General features: G+C 23.8%; 2 protein-coding genes across 2 annotated transcripts; one reads left to right on the forward strand and one right to left on the reverse strand.

Annotated features, from left to right (window-relative positions):
• Positions 1-3,887: 3,887 nt before the first annotated feature.
• Positions 3,888-6,892, reverse strand: LOC122856830 (integrin-linked protein kinase homolog pat-4). Its single transcript, XM_044158693.1, has 5 exons — positions 6,808-6,892; positions 6,359-6,716; positions 5,292-6,174; positions 4,740-4,970; positions 3,888-4,664 (listed from the first exon to the last, which is right to left on the reverse strand). Exons 2-5 carry the CDS (start codon positions 6,445-6,447, stop codon positions 4,518-4,520), a joined length of 1,350 nt encoding a protein of 449 aa, XP_044014628.1. The 5' UTR covers positions 6,448-6,716; positions 6,808-6,892; the 3' UTR covers positions 3,888-4,517.
• A 1,439-nt stretch (positions 6,893-8,331) lies between these two features.
• Positions 8,332-9,807, forward strand: LOC122856212. The gene is made up of 5 exons (XM_044157903.1): positions 8,332-8,380; positions 8,633-8,887; positions 8,959-9,070; positions 9,160-9,281; positions 9,776-9,807. The coding sequence occupies exons 1-5, from the start codon at positions 8,332-8,334 to the stop codon at positions 9,805-9,807; spliced, it is 570 nt and encodes a 189-aa protein (XP_044013838.1).
• Positions 9,808-12,151: the final 2,344 nt, after the last annotated feature.

Below are 12,151 nucleotides of genomic sequence, written 5' to 3' on the forward strand. Positions count from 1 at the left end.
TATATATATCCGACACACCCCTCATTTTCTCCTGCACCCTTCTTTGCAACATACAGCATCTTTCTTTGTCAAGAGCATCAAACAACCCCTATATTACTTTTTTTTTATATATATATTTTTTTACTTGATGTTGACCACTCTTGTCAAAAACATACAATTCATTATTACACATACGGGTAGTTAATTGTTTAACTTTTTTTTAAGTTCTACTTGAATTATTTTTTAGAACTCTCCTCACATCATACAGTAGATATTTTTTTTACTACCTCAGTACAAAGAGAAATATTTTTACAATAATTTCTTGACCTTGTTTTAAATATTTTTTAAAATTATATCCACATTGGCTAATTGTTTATTAATATCTATATATATTTTAATAATATTTATTTATTGATTTTATAAACTGTTATTTTTTAGAGTAAATAATTTATTTTTTTTTTTGTTATTTTTTTTTGGTCACAAAAATATAGAAATGAAAAAATTTAATACATAATATACATTTTATGAGAATGAGGGAAAAAGAGAGAAGGGTTAATGATAAAGGGTAGCGAGGAGGAGGATGAGGGGGAGGAGGGGTGAAAGAGAGGGTTATATATATAAAGTAAAATTTAGGTGTAACCAATAATATAGCTGAGAAAATTATTATTTGTGCGCAGGCTTGGTTAAAGGGCTCGATAGATCTATCTGAATAAGGGTACTTTTTTTTTTATATTTTAAAATTTTTTTTTTTATTTTATTTTTATCCTGTTTGTATCATATACTACATTGCGTAATTATTTCTGAATCGTTGACTTTTCACAGACACTATTTGTATTGTTATAATTTTGTACATATATATTTATTAATATAATGTAAATATTTATATACAAATAATAGCTCATTGTGTTGATTTAATTGAACATTTTATTAAAATTTAAAATTGGGTTTAATTTTTAATAAATTACTCTATTATTTGCTTTTGATATAATTTTCAAAGTTTAAAAATTATAATTGGCTATTATATTTAACAAAAAAAAATTCTTTAAAAGTTTTAATTGATGGAAAATTATTATTATTATTATTATTATCTAATTTTTAATAATAAAGTTTATTTTATTTTATAAAGAAACTTGAATATTAATTAGTTGATTTTTTTTATAGCAAGAAATATGAAGTGTTTTTTGTTTTTTTTGCAAATAAAAAAATTTAATATAGTAGTGGTTTTATTTTGTTGGTTTTTTATTTTTATTATTGATATTATTATTATTTAAAAAAATAAAAAAAATTCAATATATATTTATAAATTTATATTTTTCTGAAATTTTAATACTTGAATAGAAAAATAAGTATACTACTAAAACAAAAACTATAGTTACTTATATTGTAGTCGTATAAATTTACGTTTATTGTAGTTTTAAACCTCATGAATCTTTTGATTATGCGCATGGGATTTAATCTGCAAGTTAAACAACCAAAAAATATATATACTATTCAAGTAAGATAATAAATCTTAAGTAAGGAAATTTTAAAAGAAAAAGAGAATGAATATAAATAAGTTGAGACATGTTGGGTAAAATTGACACTAAGAAAATGTTAATTTAAAAAAATAATCAAATATGAAAATTGGAATAAAGTTATTAGTTTTGTAAAATTTTTGGAGCAGAAATATTTACTCCACTTTATAAGCCTTTTTTATTTTTTTTAATTATAGAATTTTGTTTTTTTTTTGTTGATTATTTTTGCAGATTATATGAATTTTAATTTGACAAGCCGACAAAATCCAATCGAGAATTTTCATCATCAACAAGGGTGATTTTTTTTAAACAATTTTATTTTGATTTTGACATTTCGAAATTTTTTTTTTATTGATTATTCAAAGTGTTTTTGTATCGGTCAAAGTCATTTGAATTTGTATTCGGTTGAGAGAATGGTTAATCAATTTTTTTTTCATTTTAAAAAATTTATTGATTAAAATATTAAAGCTTCGTTAAATTTTTAAATTGAAAAAATTATATTTAAATTACTGCTGGTGAAAAAAACTTAATATTTTTCCATAAGTTCTTTAAAAGTTTCAATTACAAAAAAAACTATTCTAACAAAAAAAAATCGTGAAGAAAAATTTAAATATTACTATGGTAATTTTCCGTTATAAAAAAGCCTTTTTTTTTTTTTATTGGAATTATCAGAAGAAAAATCCTGCGAGACAATCGACCGTGTACTAAAGATTCGTCATTATTTTTGTATAAATAAAAAAAAAAACTGGAGACATAAAAATATAAAAAAGCTAAAAATAAAAAAGCTATTGTAATAAATCAAATTGACTCTTTGAAATGTATGCACTTCCTGTGCTCCATTGTGTATGTTGATAAAAATGGCAAGAAATAAAATTTTTTTTCTTCACAATAAAGTAAAGAAAAAGAACAATAATTTCCTTTTTTATTTTTTTATAACGTTTCATTTTAAATTAATGATATTTTATTAAGAAATATATATCATTTTTTCATTTAAAAATAATTTATTATTCTTAGTTAAATTTTTTTTTCTCTTAAAAGTTGAAATATTTTTTAGACAATCTATATCTAAATGAGAAGAAAAATATTCGTTTTATAATTAAAAAAATTTTCCATTAAATAATATAATAAAAATTTAATTTATATAATTAAAAAAAAAAGTATAATGTAAGCAAATATAGAAACATGCAATTTCCGTATTTAATTTAAGAATTTAATTAACAGTTTAAAATTGAAAACCCATTTGAGTCTAGACTCTAGTAAAATATATTTCAACTTGAATTGTTAGTATACTGCATTAAGACATTGTGTGAATTTAATACGACATAGTAGTACGTGAATATTACTCCATGATATTATAAAATATACATATATGCATAATAAACGAATAAAGATGTAGGAGTGAATGACACTAATGTATTAAAATTTAAATGTCGAAAATTTTATTCAAAACCAGCTGGTTGTTCTCAGTAGTTCTCATTTTTTTTATTCTCTAAAATTATCTACTAAATAAATATTTAATTAAATTTAAAAATCAAAGGGTTATTTAATTTTTAAAATAGATCATCGTATTAAAAAAAATTCGAAATTTTGATAAAAAAGTTTCGAAATTTCGATAATTATTTCTATTTATAAAAAAAAAAAAACAAATATAGAAAAAAGAAATGAACTAATGAAATTTACAGTGTGAAAATTTATTCTCTTTGGCTTGGAAAATTTTCAACGCATTGCACCACTGCATTGTAAATCGAAAAATAAATAAAAATTGTAAGGGTGCCAAAAGACCCTCCTATTTGAAAACTTATTTCTCTATTGGAATACACATGTATAATAAAATTCCGCATGTGTGAATACCAATTTACTCAAAAACTTTCATACATATTAAAAATTTTTCCTTTTTTTTTTTTTTTATTAACTATAAATGTTAATAAAAAAAGTATTTGTTTATGAAATTTAAATATAATTGTTATAAAACCTTGATGATTGAGGTGTGAATAAGATATTATTTTACGTAAAAAAAAATATATATATAATGTAATTTGATACTCGTGTGTGTCTTCTTCGATGCAAAAATAAAAAAATAAAAACTTTTGTATAGAATTTTTACTTTTTTTTCCTTTTAGTATATTAAATTCTGCTTTAGTATATATATTTTTTTATTTTTCAGTATATTAAATTCTAGTTTCGTAGATTTTTTGCTATTTCTTTTAGTTATTGGTTTTAATATTTTTTTTTGATGGTGTCTGATGCTCACAAATTCATTGACTTGAGCCATTACAAGTGGCTAATGCAGACCAAAAAGTTTTATGTTACATACGTGAAGTTTTCGCTTGAGTGTTTTTTAACTTCCGTTAAAGAAATGCCATATTACTTTTTTTTTTATTATTTGATTTACTGAAGCACTGTTTATACTGCTTCAAGAAGACATAAAATAATTTTAATTATTTCATTAATTTTTTTAACAAATAAAATTTCAACGATAAAATTTGTTTTTATTTTTTTAATTATTAAATTGTTTTTCTTTTATATTTTATTTAATTACACTTGGATGAGTATTTAATTTTCAAGTTGGGTTAAATGGAAAAAGTCCATTAAATAATTTTCATATGTTGTTTTTTTGTTAATTAAATTTCTTATGATCAAATTTAATGTATTTTTTATTATTTAAAATGTCTAGTATGTAAATTAAAATTTTTTAAAAATATTTTTTAATTAAATAAATATTTATTTAATTTTTCCAAAAATATTTGGCATAAAAATATAACAGTAATATTTTTAAAAATTAAAAAAAAATATATATACTTATATCAAGGCACTTGAATTGATTGATTATTTTGTTTTAAAATTTCTATGTTAGAAAAATAAAATTGTAAATATAATATATAAATATATTTTGATATAAAATAGTTATTAATTAACTGGCAGCACCGGAAAACAATATTTCAATTGTTAAAAAAAAAGAAGTAAATTAAAAATAAATTTATAATTAATATATTAGTTTAATAAAAATAATATATATTAAAAAAATTAACGTTTCATTTTGTCTAAAATTGGCACAACCATATCAAATGATGGACGTTTGCCAGGATCTTCATTCATACATATACGAATTAATTTAGCAAGATGTGGTGATATACCACGTGGTATATCAACCCTTAAATCTTCCAAAGCAATCTAAAAATAATAAAATAGTAAAATAAATATTTAAATGAATAATATAATTAAATTTATAATTATGTTTATATATACCTTCATGCCACATTCCATTGGTGATAAATCAGCAAATGGTACTTCTCTTGTTGCAAGTTCCCATAATAATACAGCGAAACTCCACATATCACTTGCTTCTAAATTAATATCAGCTGGTCGTTTACTCAGTGCTTCAGGCGACATCCAAGCTGGCTCATAAATACGACCAACTTCTTGAAATGAAAACTTTGAATCTGCCATATTTACACGAGCCGTAAGATCCTCATCAATCTTTCATCAACAAAAAATAAAAAAATATAAAAGTTTTTTCACAAAAAAAAAAAAAAGAAAAAAAAATTTTTTAATTAAAAAAAAACAAAGAAAAGAAAAATAAACATTACAAGTAATTTAAATTTAAATTACAAGTTTTTTTTTCTCTTTTTTTTTGTTTCCATCATATACTTGAAATTTATTTACAAATGTTTTTTTAAAATTTTCTATCTTAGTTAATGTAAATTACTTTTTTAAAGTTGATTATATATTTATGCATCAAAGTTGTCTTATTTATTAATTAAAAATATAAATTAAAAATAATAATAATAGTAATATTACCATAACATGTTTACTGTTGAGACTATAACGACAACGATTTTGTCTTTCTAAACCATGTAAAAATGCCATAGCTCTAGCAACATCAAGTGCAAGTCTAAGTGCTCTTGCTGTATCAACAACAACACCAGTACCACCATGTAATAATCTGTGTAAACTACCTCTAGCCATATATTGTGATACAGTTACTAATTGTGGTGGTTGATTAACACAACCAAGTACTGGTAATACATTTGGATGTGAAAATATACGTAATTTTGGAAATTCTTCATTAAAATCACGTGATATTCTTGATGTACATTCACGTAAATTTAATATTTTAGCAACAATATCATTATTTTGCCATCTACCACGCCATGTTTCACCACTTGTACTACTAGCAAGATGTGTATGAAGTGATAACTCATTCATATTAATACCTTTATATCTTGATAATGTTGCATCACGACTTCTTGTTTTTAAACCAAGCCAACTTTGATCTTTAAATTGTATTTTTTTTAAATCTTGTCCAAATTCAACAGCAAGTTGATGTAAACGTTTAGCTAATTGTCCACTTGATTTATCTAATGGTGTATCACCATCTTTATTTGCAATTGATACTAATGCACCAGCAGCAACAAGTTCTTCTGATATTTTATCATCACCCCAAAAACATGAATAATGTAATGCTGTATTACCATGTTCATTTGTAACATTAACATCAGCACGATTACGTAATAATAATTGTACAATATCTTTGTGTCCATGTGCTGATGCTAAATGTAATGGTGTATCATCACCACGATTTGTTGCATTTATACGTGCACCTTTTGTTACCAATAATTCAGCTAATTTTGTATGACCTTCTTTGGCACACCAATGTAAAGGACTAAATCCATGATCATCACTATTAATTTAAACAAAAAATACATGTATTATTGATAATATTAATGAACAAGTTGATGAATCACATGTTAATATTATTTTTTAATTTAATAAACATGTCGTAATTTAATAATATCAATTTGAATTTGGTACAATGACACATGACCAAATATGGTAATGAAATTTTGTATATACAAGCTACATACCCTTGATTCATATCATGCTCAGTGTCATCTAGCCAAACACGTATTTGCATTGCATTTCCTTCACGACACCACTGAAATATATCTTCCATTTTGACAATTTATCAACTGTCAAAATAATTATTATCAATATGAAAATTAAAAACAAGTTATGATGGTGTTCACTGTTGGCTATATTATTTTAATGAATTTATTAATATAATGTGGGGGTGTTGCCCAGAAATACCATGTCGTCATGCACTAAATATAACCAATTTTTTTTTTACACTTTTTTTTTTACCACAAACAGTATTTTTTTTTTACTCCAATTTATTTTTTTTATTTTAACGCACTTTGTTGGATGCATACATAAAACTTAGACCTGTTTTTATTTGCAATAAATAAAATTATTAATTATTTATATTGTTTTGATTTGAAAGGTAGATTTTATTCAAGCTTAAAATTAATATTACAACTTGATCCAAAATAGGTAACTGTAGACTGCTAATTATACTGTGTTATGCCATCATGAATAAGAAAAGAGTTGATGCAATTCAGAGAAATAATAATTATTATTATTATTGTAAAATTTTTTTATTTATTTATAAATGGATTTATGGTGTTGTTGTTTAACGCCATCTGATGTTGATAATATAGGAAAAATATTATCATTCTTCAACTCGAAATTCGAAATCAAAGAATAATATTCAGTTGGACATGGACTATTGAAATTTTCTCAGTTTCACTCTTGGTTTATTGTATTAGAAAAATCCTTGAACTGGTAATCCAAAGGAGAGAATGGAAAAGAAAATCTGAATTCCCTAATCCCTAAATGCACCGCGTAATAATAATGTACAATATCTTTAGTCCATGTGCTGATGCTAAGTGTAATGGTGTAATCACCACGATTTGGTAATTTATACGTGCACCTTTGAATAATTGAAATTTGTAAACCTCCTGGTGGCAGGACGGTTAAATCGAAATCATACTTTTTTTATAATTTAACAATATTGTAATATAATAAATTATTATATTACAATTATTTGTTATATTAAATTTAATTTATAAACTTTAATTTCAAATTCAAAAACATTTGATTAATACAAAATAAATAAAACCAAATTATGCTAGAATTTTGAGTGCTACCATCTGTCATCTTAAAAAAAATCTGCCGGTAAAATTGAGTGGGTATTTATGCCCTGCAATCACTAATGCTTATCTGCGTACTGCAAAAAAAATATATGAAAAAAAAACAATTATGATGGTGTTCACTGTTGGCTATATTATTTTAAATAATTAATTAATCTCATGTTGTTGTCAAAATGAAAGCAGCACTTTAAATATAACCTGCTTTTTTACAAATTTTTCATATTGAACAATTTCTTTGTGGTTCTTTTATTTTAACCACTTTGATTTTTGCAACAATTTAATTATTAAAATTTTTATTTGCAATAAATAATTTTAATTATTTATATTGTTTTGATTTTGAGGAGGATTTTATTCAAGCTTAAAATAAAACAACTTAGTTAATTTTTAAAAGTTATGTAGACTGCTAAAAACTGTGTTATGTTTCATGAATAAAACAAAAGAATTGATTTTAAAAATATAAATTTTAATTATTTTATTTTAAAATTTATTTTATTTAAATTTGGATTTATGATTTTTGTTGTTTTAACAATATCTGATGTTGAATAATTTATGTTAAAAATTTATCATTCTTCAACTCAACTCGAAATTTCAAAGAATAATATTCAGTTGGACATGGACTATTGAAATTTTCTCAGATCTTACTTTGGTTTATTGTATTAGAAAAATCCTTGAACTGGTAATTAGGAGAGAATGAGAAAAAGTATTCTATAAAACATATATGTAAAACCATCCATATGTAAAGAATTTTAGCGTCTATGTACTTTAAAAATTGTTGGGAAGGAGTCTTTCAGTGGTAGCAAGTGGTAGCAAGTATAAAGTTTGTACTAAAAGTGTTTTAATTTTCTACTATGGCTTTCAACAGAGGAATTTTGATGCTTGCCATCATTGCTTTAACCGGTATTTTTGAAGGTATTGTAATTTATTAAATTATTTATTATTTGAAATATATTTTTTTTTAAATTTAATTTATATAATTTTAATGGAAGACAAAAAATAATTGTTTTTTTTTTCTATTCTGTATAGTCACGTGTCAACTTTTGGAGTGGAAAAATGAATTTTTAAATTCAGAGTTTATAAATAAGTGTAGAAAAAATCAAATCGAAAGAGAATTTGATGCTTTACTGATTTCTTCAATAAAAAACTTTGAAGAATGTCAAAATGGATCTGTTTTCTCTCAATTACGTGAACGTATAGATAATGCAAAAACTCCACTGTTCAGTGTTCCATCTGATTTTCCACTCGTTTGTAATACTTCGCCTCATTACTTCGCATGTGCTGAAAATTTTCTCAACAGTGTACTCTTTTGTGAGAGACAACCATCTCGGGATAGAAGAAATTTAATTACTGGAGCAATACGTTCATACGCTGGTTATTTGTGTTCAGAAGATGCGAAAAGACTTGCTGGTAAGGATTTTATAAAACAATATTATTACTTATAAATTATAATAACCAAAATATAATTTATTTTTTTTCAGCCTTGGTGGAAGAAAAAGATTGCATTAAAAAAAGCTGCGGGGGTGCTAAATGTTTTCATGAAATATTACCGCAAAAAATGTTTCTTCATATGCTGGAAATATACAGTAGAACGTAAGTTATATTTTAAAAATATAAAAAAATAAATAAAAAATTTATATTAATTCAATATTTTATAATATATTTACTTTTATTTGTTACAGTTTTGTTCCCAAAGTTGAAAAATGTATGTTTTATATTTTTGATCAATGTCCAAGCACCGATCCACTCTTTTCACCATCATCTAGTGCTCGAAAATTCATGACTGATTTTAAAAAATTAGCTCGTTCCTTTTTTGACTTATCTAATTCAACACAGACCTTTGATGGCGATTTAGATACTTTTTTTTTTGAGTTTGCTTTTTAAATATCCATCAATTAAAATATTTTTTTTATTGTAGTATTTATATTGTAAATTATATATAAAAAAAAAAAAAAACAAAATGACAATTAAAAATGTCTTGGTAGAATAAAATTGATCAATAAAAAAAATTTTTTTTTTAATAATAAATAATGACACACTTGTTTTCATTTATTTATTTATTTTAGAAATATTAAAAAAAAAATAATCCTGGACAAAATGTCAATTGATTTATACCAATTCGATATTTTATTAATATATTCGATATTTTAATATTATTTTAAATAAAATAAAATATAAAGTTTAATGCAAAATAAAAATATAAAGTTTTTTTAAAAAAAATATAAAAACAAAATTTTAAGCATAATAAAAATGGAAAAGAGAAATTTTTTTGGTCGAGATAAATATTATGTGACAAAGCTTATAGATTTAGTAGAGATTTTAGTGCTTAAAAAATATGCTTAAAAATTTACCAAAATAGAACGCACCAAACTGATCAAACAAATTTAACTATTTGACGAAATTATAATTTACATTGTTAAAAACACTCATGTCTAATAAATTTAAAAGATCATAAAAAATATAAAATTAACTGCCCAGTAAATTACACAACATAATAAATATTTTTCATTCAAATTATTTTGACAATTAACTATAAAAACAAGCTCGTAAGGTTTTTTTTTTTTTTCATTATAAAAATATTCATAACTAGATAGATAATCTATTTTCAAGATGAAAATTTCAATAGGATTTTTGTTAATCTGTATAATCGGTAAGTCTAATTAATTTTCATCTGTCAAGTTTTAATTTTTTTTTTTTTTTTTTCAATAATAAAGTTAAAATAAAAAACGAACATTTTCTTCTATAGCAAATATTGTTGTAAGATCAAAAGGTCAACTAGGAAAAAAAATTCCACCAAAAAAAATTTATTGATACATCATTTTTAGTATCAGTACGTTGTCAACGCACTCATATTTGTCAAGGTGCAATTGTTGGTGGCAGACTCGTTGTGGTACCAGCTCACTGTGTCAATTGTCAACAAGCAAGCCAGTCTGATCTTCAAGTCTTTACTGATACAGACGAGTTACATGATGAAATTAACGTATCAAAAATTAAATGTCCTGATCAAAATTCAAATGATGCTGCTACTTTTTTATGGGTAAGAAATAAGAATTTAAATTGAATTTTCTAAATTAATTTTAATAAGTTGTATTATTATTTAATGATGTATTTTTTAATTCACATGATCCAGTATTTGAATCACTGTCATCCCATGAATTTGATTCAGCTGCTGATTCAGATGTTGCAAATGATCTACGACGACTTGATGGACTATCATTACTATTATTACCACGTATTAATAATACAATATTATTGTATTTATCACGTATATTTTTACATTTATCAATTATTAATTCATTACCAATTTTATCAGCAATTGTTAACATTTCATTAAAATGTTCATTTGGTAATGGTATTGGTGGACGTATACCGCAAAATATTTTTGATTTGATATACGTTCTAATACTTTTTCAGCTTCAATAATCCATTCTTGTGTACGTTCTTGTAATAAATAACAACGTGTTGTATCTTCAAGATATTCACGACGATCCTCAAGACGTATACCAAAATCACGTAAATGATCACGTAAATTATTTGATAAATTATCAAGACCAGATGTACCAGCAGCCTCAGCAAGATCACTACCTTTGTCCAAATGTCTCTGTTAAAATTAAAAATATAATTTAATTAATTATTTTGTTTTTCAAATTATTTTTGATATTTTTATTAAATATAATAAATTTATTTCTATATGAATGTATTATTATTATTGTAAAATTTTTTTATTTATTTATAAATGAATTTATGGTGTTGTTGTTCAACGCCATCTGATGTTGATAATATAGGAAAAATATTATCATTCTTCAAATCGAAATTCGAAATCAAAGAATAATATTCAGTTGGACATGGACTATTGAAATTTTCTCAGTTTCACTCTTGGTTCATTGTATTAAAAAAATCCTTGAACTGGTAATCCAAAGGAGAGAATGGAAAAGAAAATCTAAATGCCCTAATCCCTAGATGCCATCCATATGTAAAGAATTTTAGTCATGCACAGTGTACTTTAAAAAAATTGTTGGGAAGGAGTCTTTCAGTGGTAGCAAGTGGTAGCCCTATATAAAGTATATAAAGTTTGTACTGGCCGTGTGCAGTAACGGGTTCAATTAATAAGTGTTTTAATTTTCTACTATGGCTTTCAACAGAGGAATTTTGATGCTTGCCATCATTGCTTTAACCGGTATTTTTGAAGGTATTGTAATTTATTAAATGATTTATTATTTGAAATATATTTTATTTTTAAATTTAATTTATATAATTTTAATGGAAGACAAAAAATAATTGTTTTTTTTTCTATTCTGTATAGTCACGTGTCAACTTTCGAAGTGGACAAATAAATTTTTAAATTCAGAGTATATAAATAAGTGTAGAAAAAATCAAATCGAAAGAGAATTTGATGCTTTACTGATTTCTTCAATAAAAAACTTTGAAGAATGTCAAAATGGATCTGTTTTCTCTCAATTACGTGGACGTATAAAGAATGCAAAAACTCCACTGTTCAGTGTTCCATCTGATTTTCCACTCGTTTGTAATGCTTCGCCTCATTACTTCGCATGTGCTGAAAATTTTGTCAACAGTGTACTCTTTTGTGAGGGACAACCATCTCGGGATAGAAGAAATTTAATTTCTGGAGCAATACGTTCGTACGCTGGTTATTTGTGTTCAGAGAATGCGAAA

Source organism: Aphidius gifuensis, linkage group LG5 (assembly GCF_014905175.1).
Source record: "Aphidius gifuensis isolate YNYX2018 linkage group LG5, ASM1490517v1, whole genome shotgun sequence".
NCBI lineage: Eukaryota > Metazoa > Arthropoda > Insecta > Hymenoptera > Braconidae > Aphidius > Aphidius gifuensis.